At 32.9% G+C, this 20825-nt stretch overlaps 1 protein-coding gene across 3 annotated transcripts in view; it reads left to right on the forward strand.

Moving 5' to 3' along the window:
• The window catches only part of ATP9B (ATPase phospholipid transporting 9B (putative)), a 150954-nt gene that overhangs the window by 49296 nt on the left and 80833 nt on the right, over positions 1–20825 (forward strand). For all 3 annotated transcript variants that reach the window (XM_070940655.1, XM_070940653.1, XM_070940654.1), the window contains exons 8-11: positions 5964–6058; positions 14261–14341; positions 16620–16695; positions 17634–17710. In XM_070940655.1, the coding sequence (XP_070796756.1) occupies positions 5964–6058; positions 14261–14341; positions 16620–16695; positions 17634–17710 (329 nt within the window). The remainder of the gene's footprint in view (positions 1–5963; positions 6059–14260; positions 14342–16619; positions 16696–17633; positions 17711–20825) is intronic.

Genomic DNA, 20825 nt, shown 5'->3' on the forward strand with positions numbered 1-20825 from the left:
CTAAAACTATGACTCCAATAAAAATATTAATAAAAAATAGTCATGTCACTATGGATTCTATATAGTTTTAATGTTCCCTTTTATAAGGAAAAAATAGCCAGAATGAGTGCAAAATGCACAGCAGGATTAGTTTATTAAGTATGTATACCTTTCAGTTAACAGAATTCTGATTCAAAGTGACTGGAGGTGAAAAAGGCAGTGGGCAAAATTTGGGAAGTCAAATTTCATAATTGAGCAGACCATTAACAAATGTATGAATGTAGAAGGAAATTTTTTTCTTTGTTTGCTGTTTTATGATAAAACTAATAGGCTTGAGTTGCAACATGAGAAGATGGGCAGTTGATGGAGTAGATGATCAGTAATGCATTGAATGATATATGGCAAAGTGAAAATGGGAGAATAAATAACATGTTTAACACATGGTTTGATATTGAGAAATGAGTACAACAAAGGTGTATTATGTTCTCTATTGCTCAATGTATTTATTGATACATAATGAATGCTTGTAATGTTAGACGTGTGTTGGTTGGAGATATGAATATTTGTGTATGGAGATTATGCCATATGACTGGATAGAAATCCAAATTATTTGTAACAAATGTTGAAAATATTGTATAAGGATGCAATAAGGAGGATGGATGTGAAATATGTATGGAAAACAAAAGTAGTTATGCTTGACCAGGAAAATAGAATGAACAAATGTAATAGAAAATGATAAAACATCTAGAGGAAATGGATAAATAAATATATCTATGGAAGATGGGGAAACAAAAAAAAAATTCAAGACATGTAAGTATGTTGAGTTAGTTTGATCATACAGAAATAATGAATGAAGATCAAATCAAATGCCTGAAAGAAGGAAGAATGAATGGATGGGTAGGATAGGATAGGGAAGACCAAGAAAGTCATTACTGGATGGATTAAACTAGATCCTAAAAGGGAGAGAGTATCTGTGGAGATTCTCAGTCATAGGTGTCCCAAAGGTGTTTTTTTCTTAAAAAGGCAACGGGACTGTTTTTACTTTGAGGAAGAAGAAAACTTCCTCAAAGAAAAGGAGGAAGAAGAACCCTCTCTCCCAGAGGAAGAAGACCCTCCACTCTGCCATCAGAACTGATGAAGCTTCTTGGATGAAAAGCTAAACATTTTCTTCTTCCTCAAAGAAAATGCAGTCCAGTTGCCTTTTGAAGAATAAAAAACCTTTGAGAGAAAAAGGAGAGAGGTAAGATGTTTAAAGAACAAAAAGTAGTGTATTCATTGTAGTATGGATGTGGTAGAAATACATGGTTTGCACAAATAAAAAAAGTTATGGAATGTTTAATGAATGGTGTTAGTGCAAATTATATTTAGTTATATTTCCATTTCTTTCATTATGTACTTTTGTTGTTGTTGTTCTCTCTGCTTTCAGTGATAATTGCTTACCCCAAATGTAAGCAGAAATCTATTTGGCTCTGTTTAAATGAGTATGAATCCAAAAGAATCAACTGCCAAAAAGTACTGAAGTTTATTGGAACTTTAGTGCCTTATCAAATTAGGATAGACAAATGCAGATCTTAGTTTCTTTTTTAATAGATATATGACTTCCAAGATCACTGGAATTCATTAATATATGATATATTCTTATAAGTATATGACCTTTGAATAAAAATACTATAGTCAGATTAACTGATTTTATTATTGTTTGCTGCCCAAAATCTGAGATAGGCAGCTATAGAAATTGAATAAATGAATAAATAAGTTACTTAATGATGGCCCTGCATTTTCATGAAATTGCTTATTGATATATATTCTCCTATAGAGGTTTCATTAAAAAATGCCTGGTTAGTATGTTTTTAAAAAGATTAGTATTGTAAGTATTTTAAGAACTAAGAAACATTAATAGATTTGTTGAACCTGAAAACTGGATCAATATTTTAAAAACAAATTGTTAAACATGAAGGTTGCAATCATGTAGCCCTTAAGTCAGCAAATTATCTTCAATGTTTAATTTCAGAGATTCCTCTCCCCCTCCCCCCTACACTTTTTCCATGCTTCCATATTGCCAGTGTTTTAGGGATAGAGCTCAAAATGCTCAAAAGGTTTAGAATTGCAGTTATTTAATTTAGCCCGTTCATTTTAATTATGATGTGCAGAGAGAACAATTAACCTTACTTGCTTAGTTTTATGCCTAAAAAATGTTTCTATATTTGCAAACCATTGTCCTTTTATCCATATAAAGACCACATTTTGCATCAAAAGAGGCTAAACATGGTTTGATCTACTGACTAAATTCTGAATTTGAGCTGAACAGCAGTGTTGGAAAGGGAAAGATCAACATTTTCCTGAGGCTTGTTCTTCAATCATGCCTCTAGTCTTGTTAGAGATAAGTACTTTATAAATTAAAGCTATGCTGGAAGTCAGAAAGATAGTTTGGGACTTGCACTCTTTGAAGCTGTGTCTTAAGATTGTGTAGCTTCCACAGCAATCTCAGGTAAAAATAGGCTTGGTTTAAGGTCAGGAGTTACAGTCTGCTGCTTCATCTGTGCCTCTACATTCTCCGAAATTCCTTTTTTGTTGTTTAAATCTGTAGTGCTGCGCTTTCTTACAAATGACAGAAAATTCAAGAACCATCAATAAAACTTTAATTGAAGGCATATAGTTCCTTCTTATAGATAGCATTAAACGTTCCAAGTTTTCCTAACTTCTTCTAAACCTATATTTGAATATTATCAAGTGTGAATGTTATTGTTTTGCTTTGAGTATATTCTGGTTAATGTACTTCATGCACACGCTATTCTACATTTTTGCAGAAATAAAAGTGAACCCATAAATTTAACTCTGATGGATTTTAATTTTATATGGCATTCTCCCAACATGTCCTTTGTCTTAAATGTGATTGGGAAAAATCTAAATATCAAGGGACATATGGTATAAAACCAACATAAATTCAGTGACCATTTTAACAAAATGGAATAAATTACTGCTAATTAATACTATAATGAATAAATATTGTGAAAAAATTAGCAATTACATAACAATTATTGTATAACTTTTGCACACCTTATTTATTCATTTGTTTATTCCTTTCAGTTTTTAAGGAAACTACCTATTTGCCAACATATCTGGGCTTCAAAAAAAAAAAAAGATGATAACCTATAATTGATGGCAAAGAGTATCTTTTTCATCGTCTGCAATCTCTGTATGATAGTGCCAAACTAGTAGCAAATAGGAATACTGTAGAATCATTTCTGAAATTAGGTGAGGGGCTTGAAAAGTGAACTATTTCTTTAATACTAAATTAAGATCAACATACTTAAGTCTTTCCGACATTCCCTGCTAATTTACTCCCCATTTGCAGGCTTTTTTTTGTAAAAGGAAGAATAATCAGTAAGATGATGGCTTGTATCTGTGTTATAAAGTAGCTTATCTCTCCAGATTCTGTTTCTTCAAATTATGCAAGACTATGTGCTCAGAATTGTCCTTTCAAACTATTGCAGTTGCTGCTAAATAAGAGAGCAAGCAAGATTTTTAAAAGTCTCAAATTAGATACAGAATCAAATAATATCTCTTTGCTTATCAAATAATCTCTTTGCTTGGACTTCTCATTAACATCTTGCCTGGTTGCCATGGGTGACTAGAAAGTGCCCCCAGGTGGTTATACAAAATTCCTGATTTGCAGCACATTCCCCAGGATGATTCTAGCCTTTTAAAAAATAAATAAAAATCAATCAGACATGCTCAGTTCTGTGCTGATTGAACTCTCATCAATTATCAAGCCAGCTCTTTAATGCCTGCAGCTTTCATTTTATTTTATGAAGAGCTTTGCTGCTTTTTGTCAGCTATGGCCCAATAAGTTAGACCGATGACAGGCTGCGGTCTTACTTTCATTCATATCTTATAGAACAAAGTGGGACTTACTTCTGAGTAAATGTTCATTGGGTTGAGTTGTTGATCTTTGTTTTTGGGAAGGAAAAATGCCAGGTGAAAAGTGTAAAAGAACTCTATTTGAATTTCAACTCCAGTTATTGTTAAGAAGAAATTGTGGCATTTGAGACTTTTTGTAATTCAGATTTGTTATTTGGCACTCAGATGACTTTAAAATACTAATACTTAGAGATCATACTTATGTAGATTATTTTGCTGAGTTCTGGATCGCCAGCTATAAACCCAGGTTCAGATGAAAGAAAAGTAGCTGGAAAGAAATAAGCTTCACCAACAAGCTTGGGCATTTATTATAAAAATATGCTATATTGAGCACAAGTTCTGTTTTGGTAAGTTAAAATCTCCCTCTTCCTCCCACAAACAGCTATGAGTGGCTACTAGGAAAATATGTCTTTTTTCCAAAGTGGCTTTAAAGTCTCATAAATATATCAGCAGACAGGTTGCTGATATTTTTGTAAGTTTAGAACTTTTGTGAGTTTATTGACAAAATTGCTTTTGCCCTGATTAACACCAGAAGATTAAAAAGCTAGTTGGCATTGATAAGGGTTAGGAGTAATCATTGATGTAGTATTATTGTAATTAAATGTATGTGGAATGTTAGGGTAATATAAATTGTTCTGAGCTTTAAAAAGAGTGTAGTAATATAATAATGCATATAGTAGTATGGCTTAATTCTGTGCAGTAGTTTATTATTTGAATACTAGTTTCCACCCATTCTGTACACAGAAACAGTCAGACAAACAAATGCCTCATTGTGCTGTAAAGCTTGAGATTTTTAAAAAATCCACATTTTTTCTGACATTTCTAAATCTAAAAATTAATATACCATTGAACTTGTTATACATACCGTGATTCCCTGAAAGTAAGACCCTGTCTTATATTTTTCTAAACCCTGAAATAAGCGCTTGGCCTTATTGCCTTGCACTCAAAAACCCGATTGGGCTTATTATTAGGGGATGTCTTATTTTGGGGGAAACAGGGTAAAAATATTATTGTCATTAAGAAACTTGATTAGCAAGCACAGTTTGACAATGGATACATTGATAAAATATAATGTGCAAATGGTGGACTGATTCCCAGCGTGATGCTTTTTAATGTCAATGGGTCTGTTCTATAACTAAATCAGAATAAACTTTATGTAAATTATAAGTAAAAGAAAATCAGAGTAAATGCTTTTGGCACGAGTTACTTCTCATCATCTTTAGTATTGCCGATATAATTTTATGCTCTTTAAACTTCATTATGCAAACTTAAGAATTAATTTATCATGTACATTATAAAGTCTTGCCAATAGTGCTAAAGAATGATTTTAAAATGTCTGGATAGGGGGACATTTTATTGTTTAGGTTTTGCTATAGTGATCGGTATTGAAAGCTGAGTTGGCACAAACTAGTCTCTTTTTCTGGATAAAAGGGAAACGGACTATGAGATAAGTTATTGATGAAATTAACTGCTGAAGTGGAGAGGAAATGCAGCTCGCCGATACATGTCATAGTGTGAGCTCTATTAAATGAATATATGTGCAGTCAACCATTCAGAGGAGCCACACTGGTCTTGAACTGCATTGATCTATAGCATAATTCTAAATGAAATTGATGGATGAGAGCAGTCATTGACAGGAAGGGTAAAGAGAACCATGAAATGTCTTGTATCTGCAAAGTATGATGGAGAATAGACTGTTGATTAGAATATACTACAGGAGTCTAATGTTCTCATGTTGTCTTATACTTATTTACAATGTGTTCAGTTTCAATAACTGTCTGAAAAATGCTTGCCTTGTATTTTCTAGAAGTTAATTATTTTGTACAGACTGTACTCCCATCTTTTTAAAAATAGAAATGTTTTTAAATTTGAAATACAGTACTAGTAAAACTGTATAGGATTTTTTTTTTCTTTATGTCTTATGCTCTACCAGAATTAACAGAAAATTGTGATAGAATTGTAGGAGACTTCAATTTTAAAAAAATCATAGTTCAGTTTCTATTTTAGTGGAATCTAAAATATGTAATGTTCTTGGGGTTTTGTTTTGGTTTTGCAATTTTAAGGTTCCTGTTTTATTCGAACTGATCAGCTGGATGGAGAGACAGACTGGAAACTAAAAGTTGCTGTTAGTTGCACACAGAGATTACCAGCTTTAGGGGTAAGCATGGTTCAACATTTTAGTCCTTTCATTGCAGTTAAATAATTATTTGTCTTGGAATTCTTTTTTTAATCAACAGATATCAAACTCCTGAAATCAATAAACATTTCAAAACTTTAAAAGAGTAACATAGTGAGAAGAAGGGCTGCTAAATTGTAGCTTCAGAATTTCTTAAAAATATCTGTGGACTGTTCATCACAGTTTTATTACTTTTTATGACTGTATTTGTGAGACAAATTTAAGGGCCCATTTCAAATATTTTTAAATGACTCCAGTCAATTTCTCAAAAACTTATGCCTTTCTGGAGACATTCAGTACTTGGAACTCAAGAGGAAAATTACTTCAAATCCAGCACAGACATACGTTAGAGCCTTAAAAAGCTATGCATCTTTCTAGGCTTGCATCTTGTCCATGTGCTTCTGGGAAAATACTTGTTTGTTGTAGAGAGGTATGTGATTACACCCTGTCCCTGCTGACAGGTATGGTAAGTGCATTCGCACCTAATTCAAAGCCCCTTTTTCAGCTTCATATCTGAATGTTACACACCAAGACTTCTTCCCATTTATGACTAATTAAATCCTTGGGGTGTGAGGAAAGGGTTGCTGCCAAATGAGCAGAGATGGATGACTACTATGAATCTCTTTTCTTGATGATTTTCTCATCATGGAATGTGTTCTTCACCAAATAAAGAAAGGGCTTTTAATTTTTTTTTTCAAATTTTTGAATTATTAATATTTATCTCAATTTTTATAAATGGGAATGTAATATTTTTATTTATTTTTAATAATATTACCTTGAAAACCCTCAGTCCAGGATGATTAATACATACACTAAATCAAATATTTAAAAACTATATCAAAATATAATTGTTACATCATAAAGATAAATAAATGGTGGCATTAATATTACGATTTTAAAATTAGACCCATTGCAAACCTTTCAAAGCTTACTAAATGATTTGAGGCCAGTCATCTCTCAGCCAAGATACTTGTTTTAAGGAAAAATGAAGGAGGGAGCTATCTGAGTCTTTGAGTTTTGGAGAACATACTAGATATAAATCAAGTATTGTTACAACATTGCATTTATTTGTTAATACACAGCTATAACATCTATGATGCAGTAATTTCATTATTGTATTTTCATTGCTGTATATCATTTTAGTGATATTCAGAAAGTTACCTACAGAGGTAAGACAGAGTCATAAAACTAGTCTTTTAACGGTACCGTGAGCTTTATTAAATTTTAATTTTTGTTAATAGACATATTGTTTAATTTAGGTCTGTAGGTAAAGGGCTGTTTTTTCCTTTAATGCATTGGGTCTGTTTTAATGTAAAACCACCCTGAAATATTTTTTAATTAATTTGTTTTATATAAATGTCATAAAATAAAGATAGGGCAATTAAAAAAAAGTTTTGGCTCTGGATATTCTGACATTGTTTACCAAAAAAAAGGATTTTTCACAGGAACATAGAATACGATTCTACATACAGAATATAATAATTTGCTTTGCATAAAGCAAACTCTTGTTTTATAAATAATGGCTGTTCTTGTCATTGTAAGCCATCTGAACCATACGGTGAACTGGGATACACATATTTTTAATGGCCCAGGAACTACAAATTGTGCAAGATGCTACATCTGTCCATGGTGCTTTGAACTGTTAATTCAAAACAATATCCCTGACATGCTACATGATTAACTTTGAAAGTAAAAGAAACACAGATGTTCAAAGGAAAGCACCCCAAAGTCCAATAGATATTTTCATCAGTTAGGCTAAAACTAAAGATAGTTCTTCAGATTCCATCCTTAGTATGTGTTGCTCCTGATATGGAGAGCATGGAGCAGAAAATACAACGTTCTGATTTATCTTCTGTGACTATAGTTTTCTAAGTCTGAGTGGTCTTTGTTACCCATGGTCTCATTATCTTCCATTTCATGTGCCCCTTGTTAGAAAATACAAACCAGATCTTGGTATCTCTGTAAATTTCACACTTCTTTGGTTTCTATGCATTTAACACACATGCAAATGGTAGGGGGATTTTTATGGCTTCGTTGGGTATTTATTTCATTACTCCTTGTTTCATTATCTGCAGTTTGGCTGGATGGGAATCCCTACCCTTAATTAAATTAGAAAATTTCCACAACTTATTTGCCTCAGATGCTGGGATGTAAGAATGTAAGCCTGGAATTTGTATCATGACATCACCACCTGCATGCCATTTTTTGTATCCACATGGCTTGCTTAGGACACTGTTGTTTAGTGAAGACTTTTAGAAGGCAGGCATTATAGGAAAGTGGAAATAGTGCTAGAGAAAACTGCATTTCTTATGAAGTCTTAGGATCCGAGCTATTGGTTAGCTTCTCACTATATATTATGACTGCTTTTTACCATCTTAACAATAACAAAAAATGCACCAAATAAATGAGTGAAGAGAATGGCAACAGCAATTTACATTCCTGAAAATCAAACTATGGATTTTCATTAAATCTTACTGCATTGAGTGCTACAGATCCTGGCAATCTGTAGATATCCTGGAAATAGTCACTGATATTTAATAGCTTGTCAAATATTTTCCACAAATTGTCAATGTTTGTAAGGATTTTGTGGTTAGAAAGTAAAAAAGAATGGATGATTTCTGTTTTACAGTAATTCTTGAATGCCACCTGCTGGGCTGCTACTAAAATGGCTGAGGAGATCCTTCAAGCTTATCTTTCTTTCCTAATTTTTGCTTATTGTATTCTTGTACAGCTTTTTCCATAATACCACTACACCCAAAATCTGTTATCAATTTGACTCACGCAGGTTGTAGAGAATGAAAATGTTATGATTTAAACAAATGAATACTACCATATAACCCAATAAACGATTTCAGTTTTCAGTGGTAAAAAGCTATTTAATGAATGTTTTAATATATGCTTGGCACAAAACATTTGCTAACAAAAATCAAGATTAATAATTTAAATAAAATATATATTCAACGGTTATTTTGGCAATTCTATTCTGACCGGTGGTACAGTTTTCTGGTTAGAAGACATGACTTTTTGGCAGTGTTTAACCCTCAGTATTGACAAGCTTAATTTTTAACGTTATAAAGCTCTGGTTCATTAGGATAACATTTCTTCTTATTGATAAATTGTTGTGGGTTTAAATTAGTAAAAAATCTTAGCTTCTTTTATATAAATTATTTGAACAAAACAAAAATAGATTCTGCTAAACAGATTAAAGCAGAAAAGGGTGGAACCAAAGAATATTCAGTTTATAAAGACAGTAAAACATATAAAACAAACAACAATAAGAACAAACTTAATATATAAGATAATGTTTAAAAGAGGGGGGGAACAAAAATTGTATTGAATTAAGCAATTGGACTTTGTACTGTAGTTAATATACTGTTGGTAATTGTCATTCATTTTCAAATGTCTCTTGTATTATTATCATGGTCTGTCAATTCCATCATCAGACTGCATAAAGACTGCAACTTTATCTTCAGTGGTTCCTGGAATAAATAAACAGGCAAAACTTTAGAGCTTTCTTAAAGAACAGATGACACCATTAAAGATGATCACTACAGATTTTCTTGTCTTCCCGAACCACTTAATGCGATCAGAGAATTAAAATTTCAACAAGTCATTTAATGATGCCTGAGCTGTAAGAACTGTAACACCCAGGTTAGGTTTCTTGGTTTCATAGTTATATGCACGGTAGTGTTTTTCTACACTGTGCATATTCTTGAATTCAGCCTAAGTGATCCAGTAAATTTATTAGCAGCAATGAGGTCACTGTAATTTTCAATAAATAGTGACTTGCTGATTTATATCAAAAGATCCATAAAGCAGTAAACAATACCATTTACATTTAATTAGTTTTATTGAACCAGAAGCAATTTTATTTGTAATGAACTACATGTTATGATTAAGGATGTATTTTAATGATCTTTAAGTAAGGTGAACAAATGTTGCCCTTGACCTAATAGAGGAAGTTTTTCTATATTATTGATAACTCCAGAGTGATTTCTAAATTATTATTTTAGAAGGAAGGAAAGCAGTGTTATTATTGTACCATCTTTTAATTGTTTCAGGACCTATGGAAATACTTAGGTGTATCCTTACAAAATAGTTTGCTGAGATTCTTCATCTTAGTTATAAGCAATTATGAAATCATGGTTAAAATTGTATATACTTGTAATATAAAGTGTTGTCAATTTCCCATGCATAGAAAATTGTAGTATTTGCATACAAATACATATGCATTTCTGCATTTCATATAAAGAGGCAATGTAAAATACTATTTTAAAGTATTTTGAAGTATAAAAGTATAAAGTATAAAAGTCAACACTATTTTAAAGATTCCATAGTATAAATATAAATGACCTTAAAATGGAAATATATAATCAGTAGAGGGCAATAATTAATTTGTTTATTTCAAATTTAGTTACGTTTAAATATGTCATGAGTGCTTTTCGCACATACCTAATTTTTATAGATCAAACTAGCATTCTTTTTGTTCTTGAGACAATTTTGCACACCGAATATTTTTTTTCAGATAAAAGAAATGTTTAAATCATCTCATTTGCTTCTAGATGAACAATTTTTGCAAAGCATGGAATCGGTAAAGAAAGAAAACTTTCGTGCTTGGCTCACTTCATTAATAGTTTTTATTGTATTATGAGTATGTGTGTGGTATTAGTTTTCTGCCGTCCTGAGACTCCTATTTTTCTGTGAACAATAAAGCACATAATAGCCTGGATTATCTAAATTGTAGGCGATAATAGATTGAGAAGAAATGAATGATGCAGATATAGGACACCGCATGTGTATTAGGTTCATATGAATTATTTCTCAAGAGGCTGATGAAAACTAACTTTGAAGAACAAGAATGCATTGAATGGAAGCTTGTGTGAAAGTTTACAATAAATGGTTGATGATTTAGCATTGGAATCGCTGATTTGTAGTGGAAGATGTTGAAATATGATTTGTGCCCTTAAAACATGAATAAAATAGTTGGATGAGCTAGTATACATAATTAATCAGAACTTGAAATGAAAAGTGTAGTTAGAATTACATTCTTTCAAAATTAAATGGAACACATACAAACACATTTGCTTACTTAGTTGTCTTACCGCTTTTATTCAGGTAGTGTAAGATATTCCAGATAGGTATATATTTACCTAATCCAGGTACCTTTGAGCATACTATACTTATAGCACTATCTATACTAAATGAATGATCCATGATATAGGCAGCAAAGCTCTATATTTCTATATCCCCATTTTAAAAAGGAGAAGGATTGCAGAAACAAGCAGAAGAATGAACCATTACAAATCCTTGGTTGAGTACTGCTACTAGTAATCCGAGATGACTCTTCCAAGTGAAGTGAGGGAATTTCATGTTGAAATCTGTTCCTAGATAAAAGATACTTGCTGGATATACTTGCTGGTATAGAGAATAAATGCAGCTAGCCATTTACTGTGTGGGCACAAGGAAAACCACTCGTCTACATCTGTGTTTACTAAATGTAAATATAAAACATAATAACAACCTAATAAGATGCTGTGTTATGCAACACAGCTTTCATAAATAATCTCATGAATAAAGGCTTACTTGGCCTTTAGAAATATTAAGACACTAAACATAACAATATATTCTAAAGTGTTGAAAATTAAACATCTGACTTAGCTAGAAATAATTTATGGCCATTTTCAGGGAAGCTAGACCATAAAAAACTGTTAGGAATTATTGAATATCATGTCCTTCATTAGGGTGTCTGTGGATGACACATTTAGGATCTCCATTTGGAAACTCTTGGACCTTAGACTATTGGTACGAACTCCTATATATATTGTGCATTCTCCTATGCATACGTATTTCAGATATTCTTCAACTACCATAGTAATTTCATATTATTTCAACTTTAGTTTTTAGGATGCCCAGAGTCATCTTGTAGAGGAGAGGGGTAGCATAAAAAATTAATAAATAAATAGTTTTTTAGATCCATACATGAGATTGGTCTTGTTCATTCCATATTTCTACAAGCAACTATGGTGCTTTAACTTTTAACACTTTCTTATGTAAATGTTATTCTTGCAGGATCAGGCATCATAATCTTTCATGGTTATGCCTTAGAGAGAAGCACATTGTAAATCGTTGTAAAGATGCCAGGCATTTATAGAAGTGACTTATTAAAATTATTTTTCTAACTAGTAAATGTTAAAAGGCTGCCAATTCTGAGTCTAAAGAAGCATTAATCTTGAAGACTCCCATTTGTCAGTCTTATGTATAATGTTGTAAAGAACCATAGATATTAATTACAGTACCAGTTACATTAGTCACACCGTTTGGTTAAATAGTGTGTTAAGGGCCCCGTTGTATTACCATTCATAGTAACAGTTTTACTTGGTGCCCTACATATTTATTTTGTACTGTCTTATGATTTTTGTTTTTTATGTTTTATAATGTATGCTGCCCAGAATCACTTGTTGAGATGGATAGGTGTAGAAATCAACTAAATGAATAAAGGAACATCATTACAAAAATGACACAATGGTACTTTCATTTGTTGCGTCTGGGGTTCATTCCATCAAGGCCTACTAAATCCAAGTTACCTTTGCTACTGGTTCGGGAATGGGAGCCTTCTGTGCATGCGCAGAGGGTCAAAAACAGGATGGAATGACGTCCCAGTGGGTGGGCGGAGCCTCCCATCGCCAGCGCTACTGGTTCGTATGAGCTGGATAGATCCAGCCGGATTTCACTGCTGCTTAAAATGTAGATGTTTTGTTGGGCATGGAGGTTGAAATGTTAAGAGCCCATGAAGTGATTATTTTCTGGATTTATTTATTTATTTATTTATTTATTCATTCATTCATTCAAGGTTTATAAGATAGATAATTAAGACAACTCAACTCAGACTAACTCTGGATAGTGTACAATAAAGACACAATAAATCAAAAAGAGAATCATAAAGAAAGCAAATTGGTTATTTGGCTGTTACTTGACTGTCTATGAATAACTTAAGTTGTTATATTGCTTTTAAATGTTTTAAGCCATTCAGAGTCATTAATTGTGAGCTGAGTAGTTACATAAATTTTAAAAATAAATGAATACAATCTCTTAAATTCTGAAATGTTTTAAATTGAGCTTTGCATAAGCACAAGAGCTAATACATGTGATCTAATAGATCAAAAAACCACAGTAATAGGTAATTTCTTGCATATTTCAAACAATTTGTGTGCAGATATTATTATTATTAAATTTATATTGCCGCCTATTCGCCCATGGCGACTCAAGGCGGCTTACAGAATATAAAAACCACATTTAAAAACAATAAAACTAATTAAAAATCAAATAAATTAATATAGTAATAAAATAATAATAAAATCACTTCCCACCCCCCATCCTGGCGACAGCAGATCACACGAGCCATTTAATGGGCTCCATCCCACTTTGGGTTCCCTAGGCCCACTGGCAGAACCAGGTCTTCAGCGCCTTCCGGAAGAGTATTAGAGTGGGGGCCATTCTAATCTCTTGGAGAATGATGTTCCAGAGAGAGGGAGCCACCATGGAGAAGGCCTTTCTTCTGGGTCCCATCAGGTGTATCTCCCTCAGGGATGGGACACACAACATTCCCTGCCTTCTCGCTCTGATGGGTCGGGTAAATGTAACCGGCAAGAGACAGTCCCTCAGATATTAGTTTTGCTATTTCTATACAGGATTAGATACAATTTGGACATGAAAGGACTGATGGGAATTGATTTAGTCTTTAGCAAATATTTCGAACAAGATGTTCAGAGAGTAGGGATAGGCTTTGCATTTTAGGCATCAAAAGTATGATTTCCTTCTTTTTTTTTGTTTTTGTTCATGCATCATAATGTTAATAATGCAGATAAGCTAAATATATTGACATTCTAAATTATAATGCTATTTTTTAAATTACTTGAGAACAATCTGTGAAAAATCACGTAAATTATGCCTGTAGTACAAGTAAAGTCAAAGCATATTATTTTTTCCCAATATTTCAAGTAACATCTATTATGTAGAAAATGAGTTCTAGATGAAGCATAGGGAATGCACAGAACTTCCATTTTCCAATTTCTGCTTTATTGTTTCTATATAAGGATGATAAGCTAGATGTGAGGGATTGAGAAATCAAGGCTCTATTGATTTATCTTTAACATACAGAGATATTTTTAAAATTATGTGTTCTAGGACCTGTTTTCAATCAATGCGTATGTTTATGCTCAAAAGCCTCAAATGGATATTCATAGCTTTGAAGGTACCTTTACACGGGTAAGTAGTTACTGTAAGTACTCATTCTTGCTGTATTCATTTGTCTTAATTACCTTAAAAAGAAAATACTTTTAAAGTAAATTATGTCTCTGAATAGTCGGAGTGTGAGCATTTAGTGTAGTTTGATACTATTCCATTATACTTCACCTCCTTATGCACGTGAAACACTTTTCAAAAATTTTGGCAACTTTAGAGATGAGAGCTATATAGGATATGGACTAGAAATAAATATTGAAGGGACATTTTGTTTCTTCTATAGAATCATCCATATTTTGATGATGGTTCACAGCACAATAAAACCCATTCAAGGAGAATAGGATTTGCAAATGTATACCAGATGAGAACCCAAGTTTTTATACACACACACACTGCACAATTCAGATCACAATCAAGTTTCAAGCAGTGCCCATTGATAGCAGCATACATCATACCAAACAGCTGGAAAATGCATTGATATTTTTCGAATACATAAAAAAATATTAAAATAAAATCTGTTGTTTTATCATTATTTGTTAAGATCAGAGAAAAGCAGGTGCTTCCATTCAGCAAGAGGCTATTTACCCAGCAGGCTTTTTTGTACCAATTGCTAGTTTAGTAAAGACATGCTCATGCAAATGGCTAAGTGCAGTTTCTGATTCACATGCTGCGGCTACACATGCAGATACTCTTTTAAAATACACTGTTTGTGCTTATTAGCATTTCAGGAGGAGGAAGAAATGCAGAGTTTAATCTCTTGCCTTGTCCACACCACATGGCCCTGCCAAATAAATCATTAGCTTCCACTGACTCTTTTTTTTTAGCCCTCTTCTAGTCCAATGGAGATTCCAGAAATGAGTTAGGTGAGAAAATTGTAATTGAAAAAAAAAAGTTGAGTTTCAGCTACTAATTCCCTTAATTCTTTAACAACCTATTTTTCTCTGAAATAGGACAGATCCCATGAATGCTTACAGATTTTTATCTACTCCTGTCGTTTGAATTGTTACTTCAATTTTAAATAAAATTGCATATTGTTGATAAAGAGAAATGCATATGTTAGAGGAGAAGTACGAAATAAAAAAGCAAGTTTCTTCTTTCTTAGCTACCAGGCTACAGTTTTATAGATAAAAGTTGTATTGGGTAGCAAGGAAATATTACTGTTGTTGTTTTTTTCTTTTCCAGTGTGTTAACAATATATGTAAATCCTGAATCATTATTTTATTTCTAAAGGCTGATATTTTCTAGTTAGGTTGGACTATACTGTACTGCTGTGAATGTAAAATTTCCTTATTAAGTGATACTTAGTTCAAAGTTTGAAAGTTCATAATTCCCTCAGGATTTCAGAGGTTAATTCTCTTTACTGGGAGAATTCATTCCCATCGCCCCAGGTGTTTATTGTAAACTAAGCCTATAATTTCATTGAAAAATATATTCAATTTACAAAATAACATCTCAGTGTCAGTTCCCAAATGTATTTTTTACAAACAATGGATATGATTTGTAGATAATGTGTCTTTAATGCTTGTATACTTGCATAGAAGTCTGTTATTTAATAGCAGAGTCTGGAAACTTTAGGAACTTCAGTTACCGGATACTGTAATGACAATGAATGTTCCAGACTGTGAGGGAGGCCAGTCTTAAAGATGCTTTACAGAAGTCAGATGTGGAAATAGGGGAACTAATAGATACCTATGCACATATGAAAACATTCCTGATATAGATTCTTATCAATACTTACTTTGTGTGCATGTATTTATTGACTGCTCTACTCTGGTGAAGTCAGAGAGGCGTACAAAACTAGTGAAATTATAAAAGCAGCAAAAAAAGTTTTAATCAAACAGGCAGCCCAGACTAAAATAATCTAATAGACAACAAAATCAGCAAAATAAAACAGAGGCCCCTGAGCAAATAATCAACATTAACCCCAAACAGCCACAGCCACTAAGTCTTGTTAGAATTGAGCCAAAATCTGTTCTACACCATGCTCCAGACACTGAGTCAATACATTAGGGTTATTGTGTTTTACTGATTTCTGGATTTATTTGGTGGTTTTTAATTAGGTGAAGCACTCAGAGTCACAAATGTAGGATGGGCAGGTATACCAATATAATTCAGTACCATACAATACATTTTCTGAAATTATTTATTGTTTCTCTTTCATTGTAAGTATGGATAACATACAGGTATTATTTTTTCTGTTCTGAGTCATTATTCTGATGTTTAATATTTTTATACATATTTGTAAATAATTCTATACTTATGAAATACAATTTTAGAAACCAGTCCTCTTATTTTTTTACAGGAAGACAGTGATCCAACTGTTCATGAGAGCCTAAGCATAGAAAATACACTATGGGCAAGCACTGTTGTTGCATCAGGTAAAAAAAATGCATAGTTTTGGAACATGTGACGAAAAGAAATATTTCATTTTCACATTTTTATTCATTTTTTTCTTTCTTAATACTTGTCCATATTTCCAAATGCTACTTTTATTATCTTTAAAAGTATTATTAGGTTAAACATTTCCCATTTTCCTTTTCCAGCACGATAAAATAAATACCTATATACAGCCATGAAAAGTTTTATTTTTCTTCATCAAAAAATCCTTACATTGTTTCATTAGCTTTACATAATGATAGTTGAGAAATGATGGCAGATAATTTTGATATGAACAATCTGAAAAGGTTTTAAGTCTGAATAAGAATGAAATGAAATTCTTATACTTGGATGTTTTCTGGCCTTTGTGCTTCAAAAGGAGAGTTGCAGATTCCCATTCAACAAAACGTCAGGATCATGTCAAATTATGCAGTTGCATTATGTAGAATCATTATTACTAAAATGTACTCCTGGGACTACTTTAATAGGCTGCAAGAAAAACCTTGAGGAGGAAGAGGAAGAGCTGCAGCCAAAACATCAGTCAGATAAGAGAAATATCACCTGAAAGTAGGAATGGAGTTTGAGAAAGTGTCTCAGACTGAATGCTTCTTAGTTCTCTTTAGGATAAAGGCAGAGGGGGGAAAGGCACATACAAAGTTACAATATTCTGTCAGTGCAGCCCAATAATAAAAAATAGTTTTAATATTCACACCTTTGGTGTTAAAGCCTGAGGAAGAATGCTGGCGATGGAAGATACTTCTATTTTAGATATCCAATGAATGAAATGCACAGACCAGCCAGTTCTTATGCCATAAAACTTGAAGAGAAACTTTTAGATTAGTTAGTGATACAGGCTTGTGTTATTTTTTTTCTTTTGAAATGTTCAATTATAACACATACAATAACATTCTCATATAACTCTTCCTTATATTTGTTCCAGGAACAGTAATTGGTGTTGTTATTTACACTGGAAAAGAGACTCGAAGTGTAATGAACACATCAAATCCAAAGAATAAGGTAAGCTGGTTTCAGAATTAACAGAAAAAAAGTAAACATATCTACTATCTTAGTTAACTTTGCCTATTAAAAAATACTTAAACTCTAAATAAAATATAAGGCCCCTTTTATTGTTACCTATTTTAGGACAGTGCATTAATCTGAATTAGAAGGAGAAAAAGTGATTTGGATTATCTATGGGCAGTCATATACCACCTGCAGCAGACTTCTAAAGAAGTGAAACTCTTCTTTAAATTCCTTTTTGGGTTCACACAGCAACAAGAAAATACATTTCAGATATGCCAATGGATGCTATGTGCATTCAGATGCATGCTCCATCTTTCTTTTTTGCCACATTTTCTTAATATATGTAATCTATACTGATAATTTATATTTTGTTTGTTTTTTAACGTTGATATTCTGCCACTGCTGGAAGAAATATATTAGGATCCTCTTCCAATTTATGATCTTAATGGCAGAGGGATTAGATCTGATAACTATGTTGGTAGATTTTATTTTTCATAAATAATAGCTCTCCATGCATATTTTTATTTTATAGGTAAGGATCACCTTTATAAGCTATGAAGTACATAGTTTCCAAAACAAGAGTATATTTTTTAAAATATCTTTGTTGCTCTTCGTTATTTTTAACCATGAATAAAACTGGCTTTTGAAAATCTAAATGATTTTATAAGTGTACCGAATGATTCAGAGAATAGTTGATGATGAGATTTACTGCTGTATTGTTCAGACTGGGTTTTGGTCTCGAGATTGTCCTGTTCTGCTGTAAATCCGCTAGAATTGGATTGTGAATTGTGCAGGGCGGAAAAGAGAGATTGGGATTGCGAACAATAGTATAAACATTAAAAGGTGCTAAGGATTTAAGCCATAAAAATATTGTCGAAGATATAGAATGCTAGTCAGATGATTAGGACTCTACTTCTTTGTTGCTGTTTTATTTGAAGGTTCTTATTATAGGGATTGAGACAGTGAAAACATATCTTAAATAGAACTGCTATTCTTCTTTATTTAATAGGATTTCTGTCACTTAGATCATAGAGCTTTTTTTAAAAAAAAATGCTGTTGAAATGGTAACCCGCTTTCTCATGCCTTCCAAATGCCACTGATTTGGTACTTGAAAGGTTATGTGCATATATGGGTGTTCCATATCTTTCCACCCTTCTGCCATCAGAACTGATGAAGCTTCTTGGATGAGAAGTGAAATGTTATCTTCTTCTGCCTCAACGAAAAAACAGTCCAGTTGCCTTTTGAAGAAGACAGCACCTTTGAGACACAGGTGTTCATGTGTAAATATATCCATTTCCACACGCACATACATATACATATACATACACAAACATACAAACTTCCAGATGTGCACTTGCACATACATACACACATGATTATGTTCCATCAAATTGTTTTTTATTCCTAGTGACCATATAGATAGATTTTCTCCATGGTGATCTATCCCTAACCTTTTAGCATAGAATGTCACAATCTCTCTCAGGTGGGATTAAGATTAAGATTTTTGAACCCTGAAATAAGCGCTTGGCCTTATTGCCATGCGCTCAAAAGCCCGATTGGACTTATTATCAGGGGTTGCCTTATTTTGGGGAAAACGGTATTCTCCTCCATACAGCCAGATTCACTTCAAGGTGTGGTTATGACCTTTTTACCCATACATGATATGGGCCAGATTACTTGCAGAGATGTCTTTGCCCCATTACATCAGCCTGTCCCACTTGGACAGGCAGAGAAGGTATGCTACAGACTGTCAGTTAAAGAATTTTGACTGGTGGATCTAGGAAGAAAGCATTTTCTGCTGCTGCCCCCTCCCTTTGGAACATCCTCCCCCTGCCCCCCCAAAGGTGAGGCAGGCTCCCACTTTCCTGGCCTTTAGGAAATGCTTGAGCCTGCTGATTTGCTTACGGCCCACAGAGGAGCACACAGCCAAGAGATTGGTTAGCATCCTGAAGCCCCTTCCCTGCCTTTTGAATTCTCATTTTAATTATTCTTGTTTTTAACTGTTTTTATTATAATATTTACATGTAGCGTTTATGTTTTTATGTATATTTGTATACTATCCAGAATCACTCTATGAGGAGATGGGTGCTTTCTAAACATGAAATACAAATAAATAAATAAATAAGCAGGTCTTTCAATAGAGGTATGATCACTGTTTCTGCCTAGATTAGCAGGCTATTTGCCATATATTCTTTTAAAAAGAGCTTTAGATCCCTAGAAGGATAGTCTTTTTATGAAATTTTCTTGGGAGAGCATTGGTAATACTTGTCAGTTCAACCAGTTCAGGAATAATGCAGCTGTTATTTGTTCCTTGCCCTTGAATCTGCCACCTAGAAGCCCAGGAACAATACAAAAACAAAAAAGGTGTCTAAGAAAGTAAAATTATTTTTTCTGGGAATACATGTGTGGATTGAATAAGAGTCCCAGATCTTCTGATGAACAACATTGTCTCTATAGTTTCCACAAAGACAATGTAGTTCAATCCATTCCAACAGCTGAGTGTTGGGCATTATCCCAGGCTGCAGTCCTTGAATTCTTTTGCACCTTGGTTAGAGAGGTAGCTATGCAGAAAGAAGGACAAGACATAATTAGGACCTCCAGAGTTTTATCTTTGCATCATTGTGTTTTAAATATTAATTTAAATATATGTCTCTGCCAGAAATACGTGAATAAACTTGTAAAAGAACTTATGGTGCTTTCTAGTTCTGTGGAATTTCTGATTCCCAAATATGAGCTTATAATGTTCCCTCCTATAGTCAGAATACTATTATGATTATTTAATTCTTGATAAAGAACATTTCAACCTCTCTGGGAGTTTTTCATTCAAAACTATGCAAATAATTACTAATCTCAAGCAATAACCTTCCTAAGAGCTATTAAAAAGACATCTCAGTTATCATGAACTGAAACTTGAGATTTCCTTTTATAAACTAGACCTTTATTTAGTAAGAAGATAATTATATATATATAAAAAAAACTTAGACTGAAAAAAAATCAATTGTGACAGGTTGCCATTTTCATGCCATTCATAGTAATAAGTTACTTAGAGTCAGAATATAAAGAAGGAAATGATAATACGAATCGTCTAAAAGTAGTTATTGCAGCCCTT

The sequence above is a fragment of the Pituophis catenifer genome, unplaced genomic scaffold (genome assembly GCF_029215685.1).
Source record: "Pituophis catenifer annectens isolate HBS135680 unplaced genomic scaffold, rPitCat1.0.hap2 SCAF_3, whole genome shotgun sequence".
NCBI classification, from domain to species: domain Eukaryota; kingdom Metazoa; phylum Chordata; class Lepidosauria; order Squamata; family Colubridae; genus Pituophis; species Pituophis catenifer.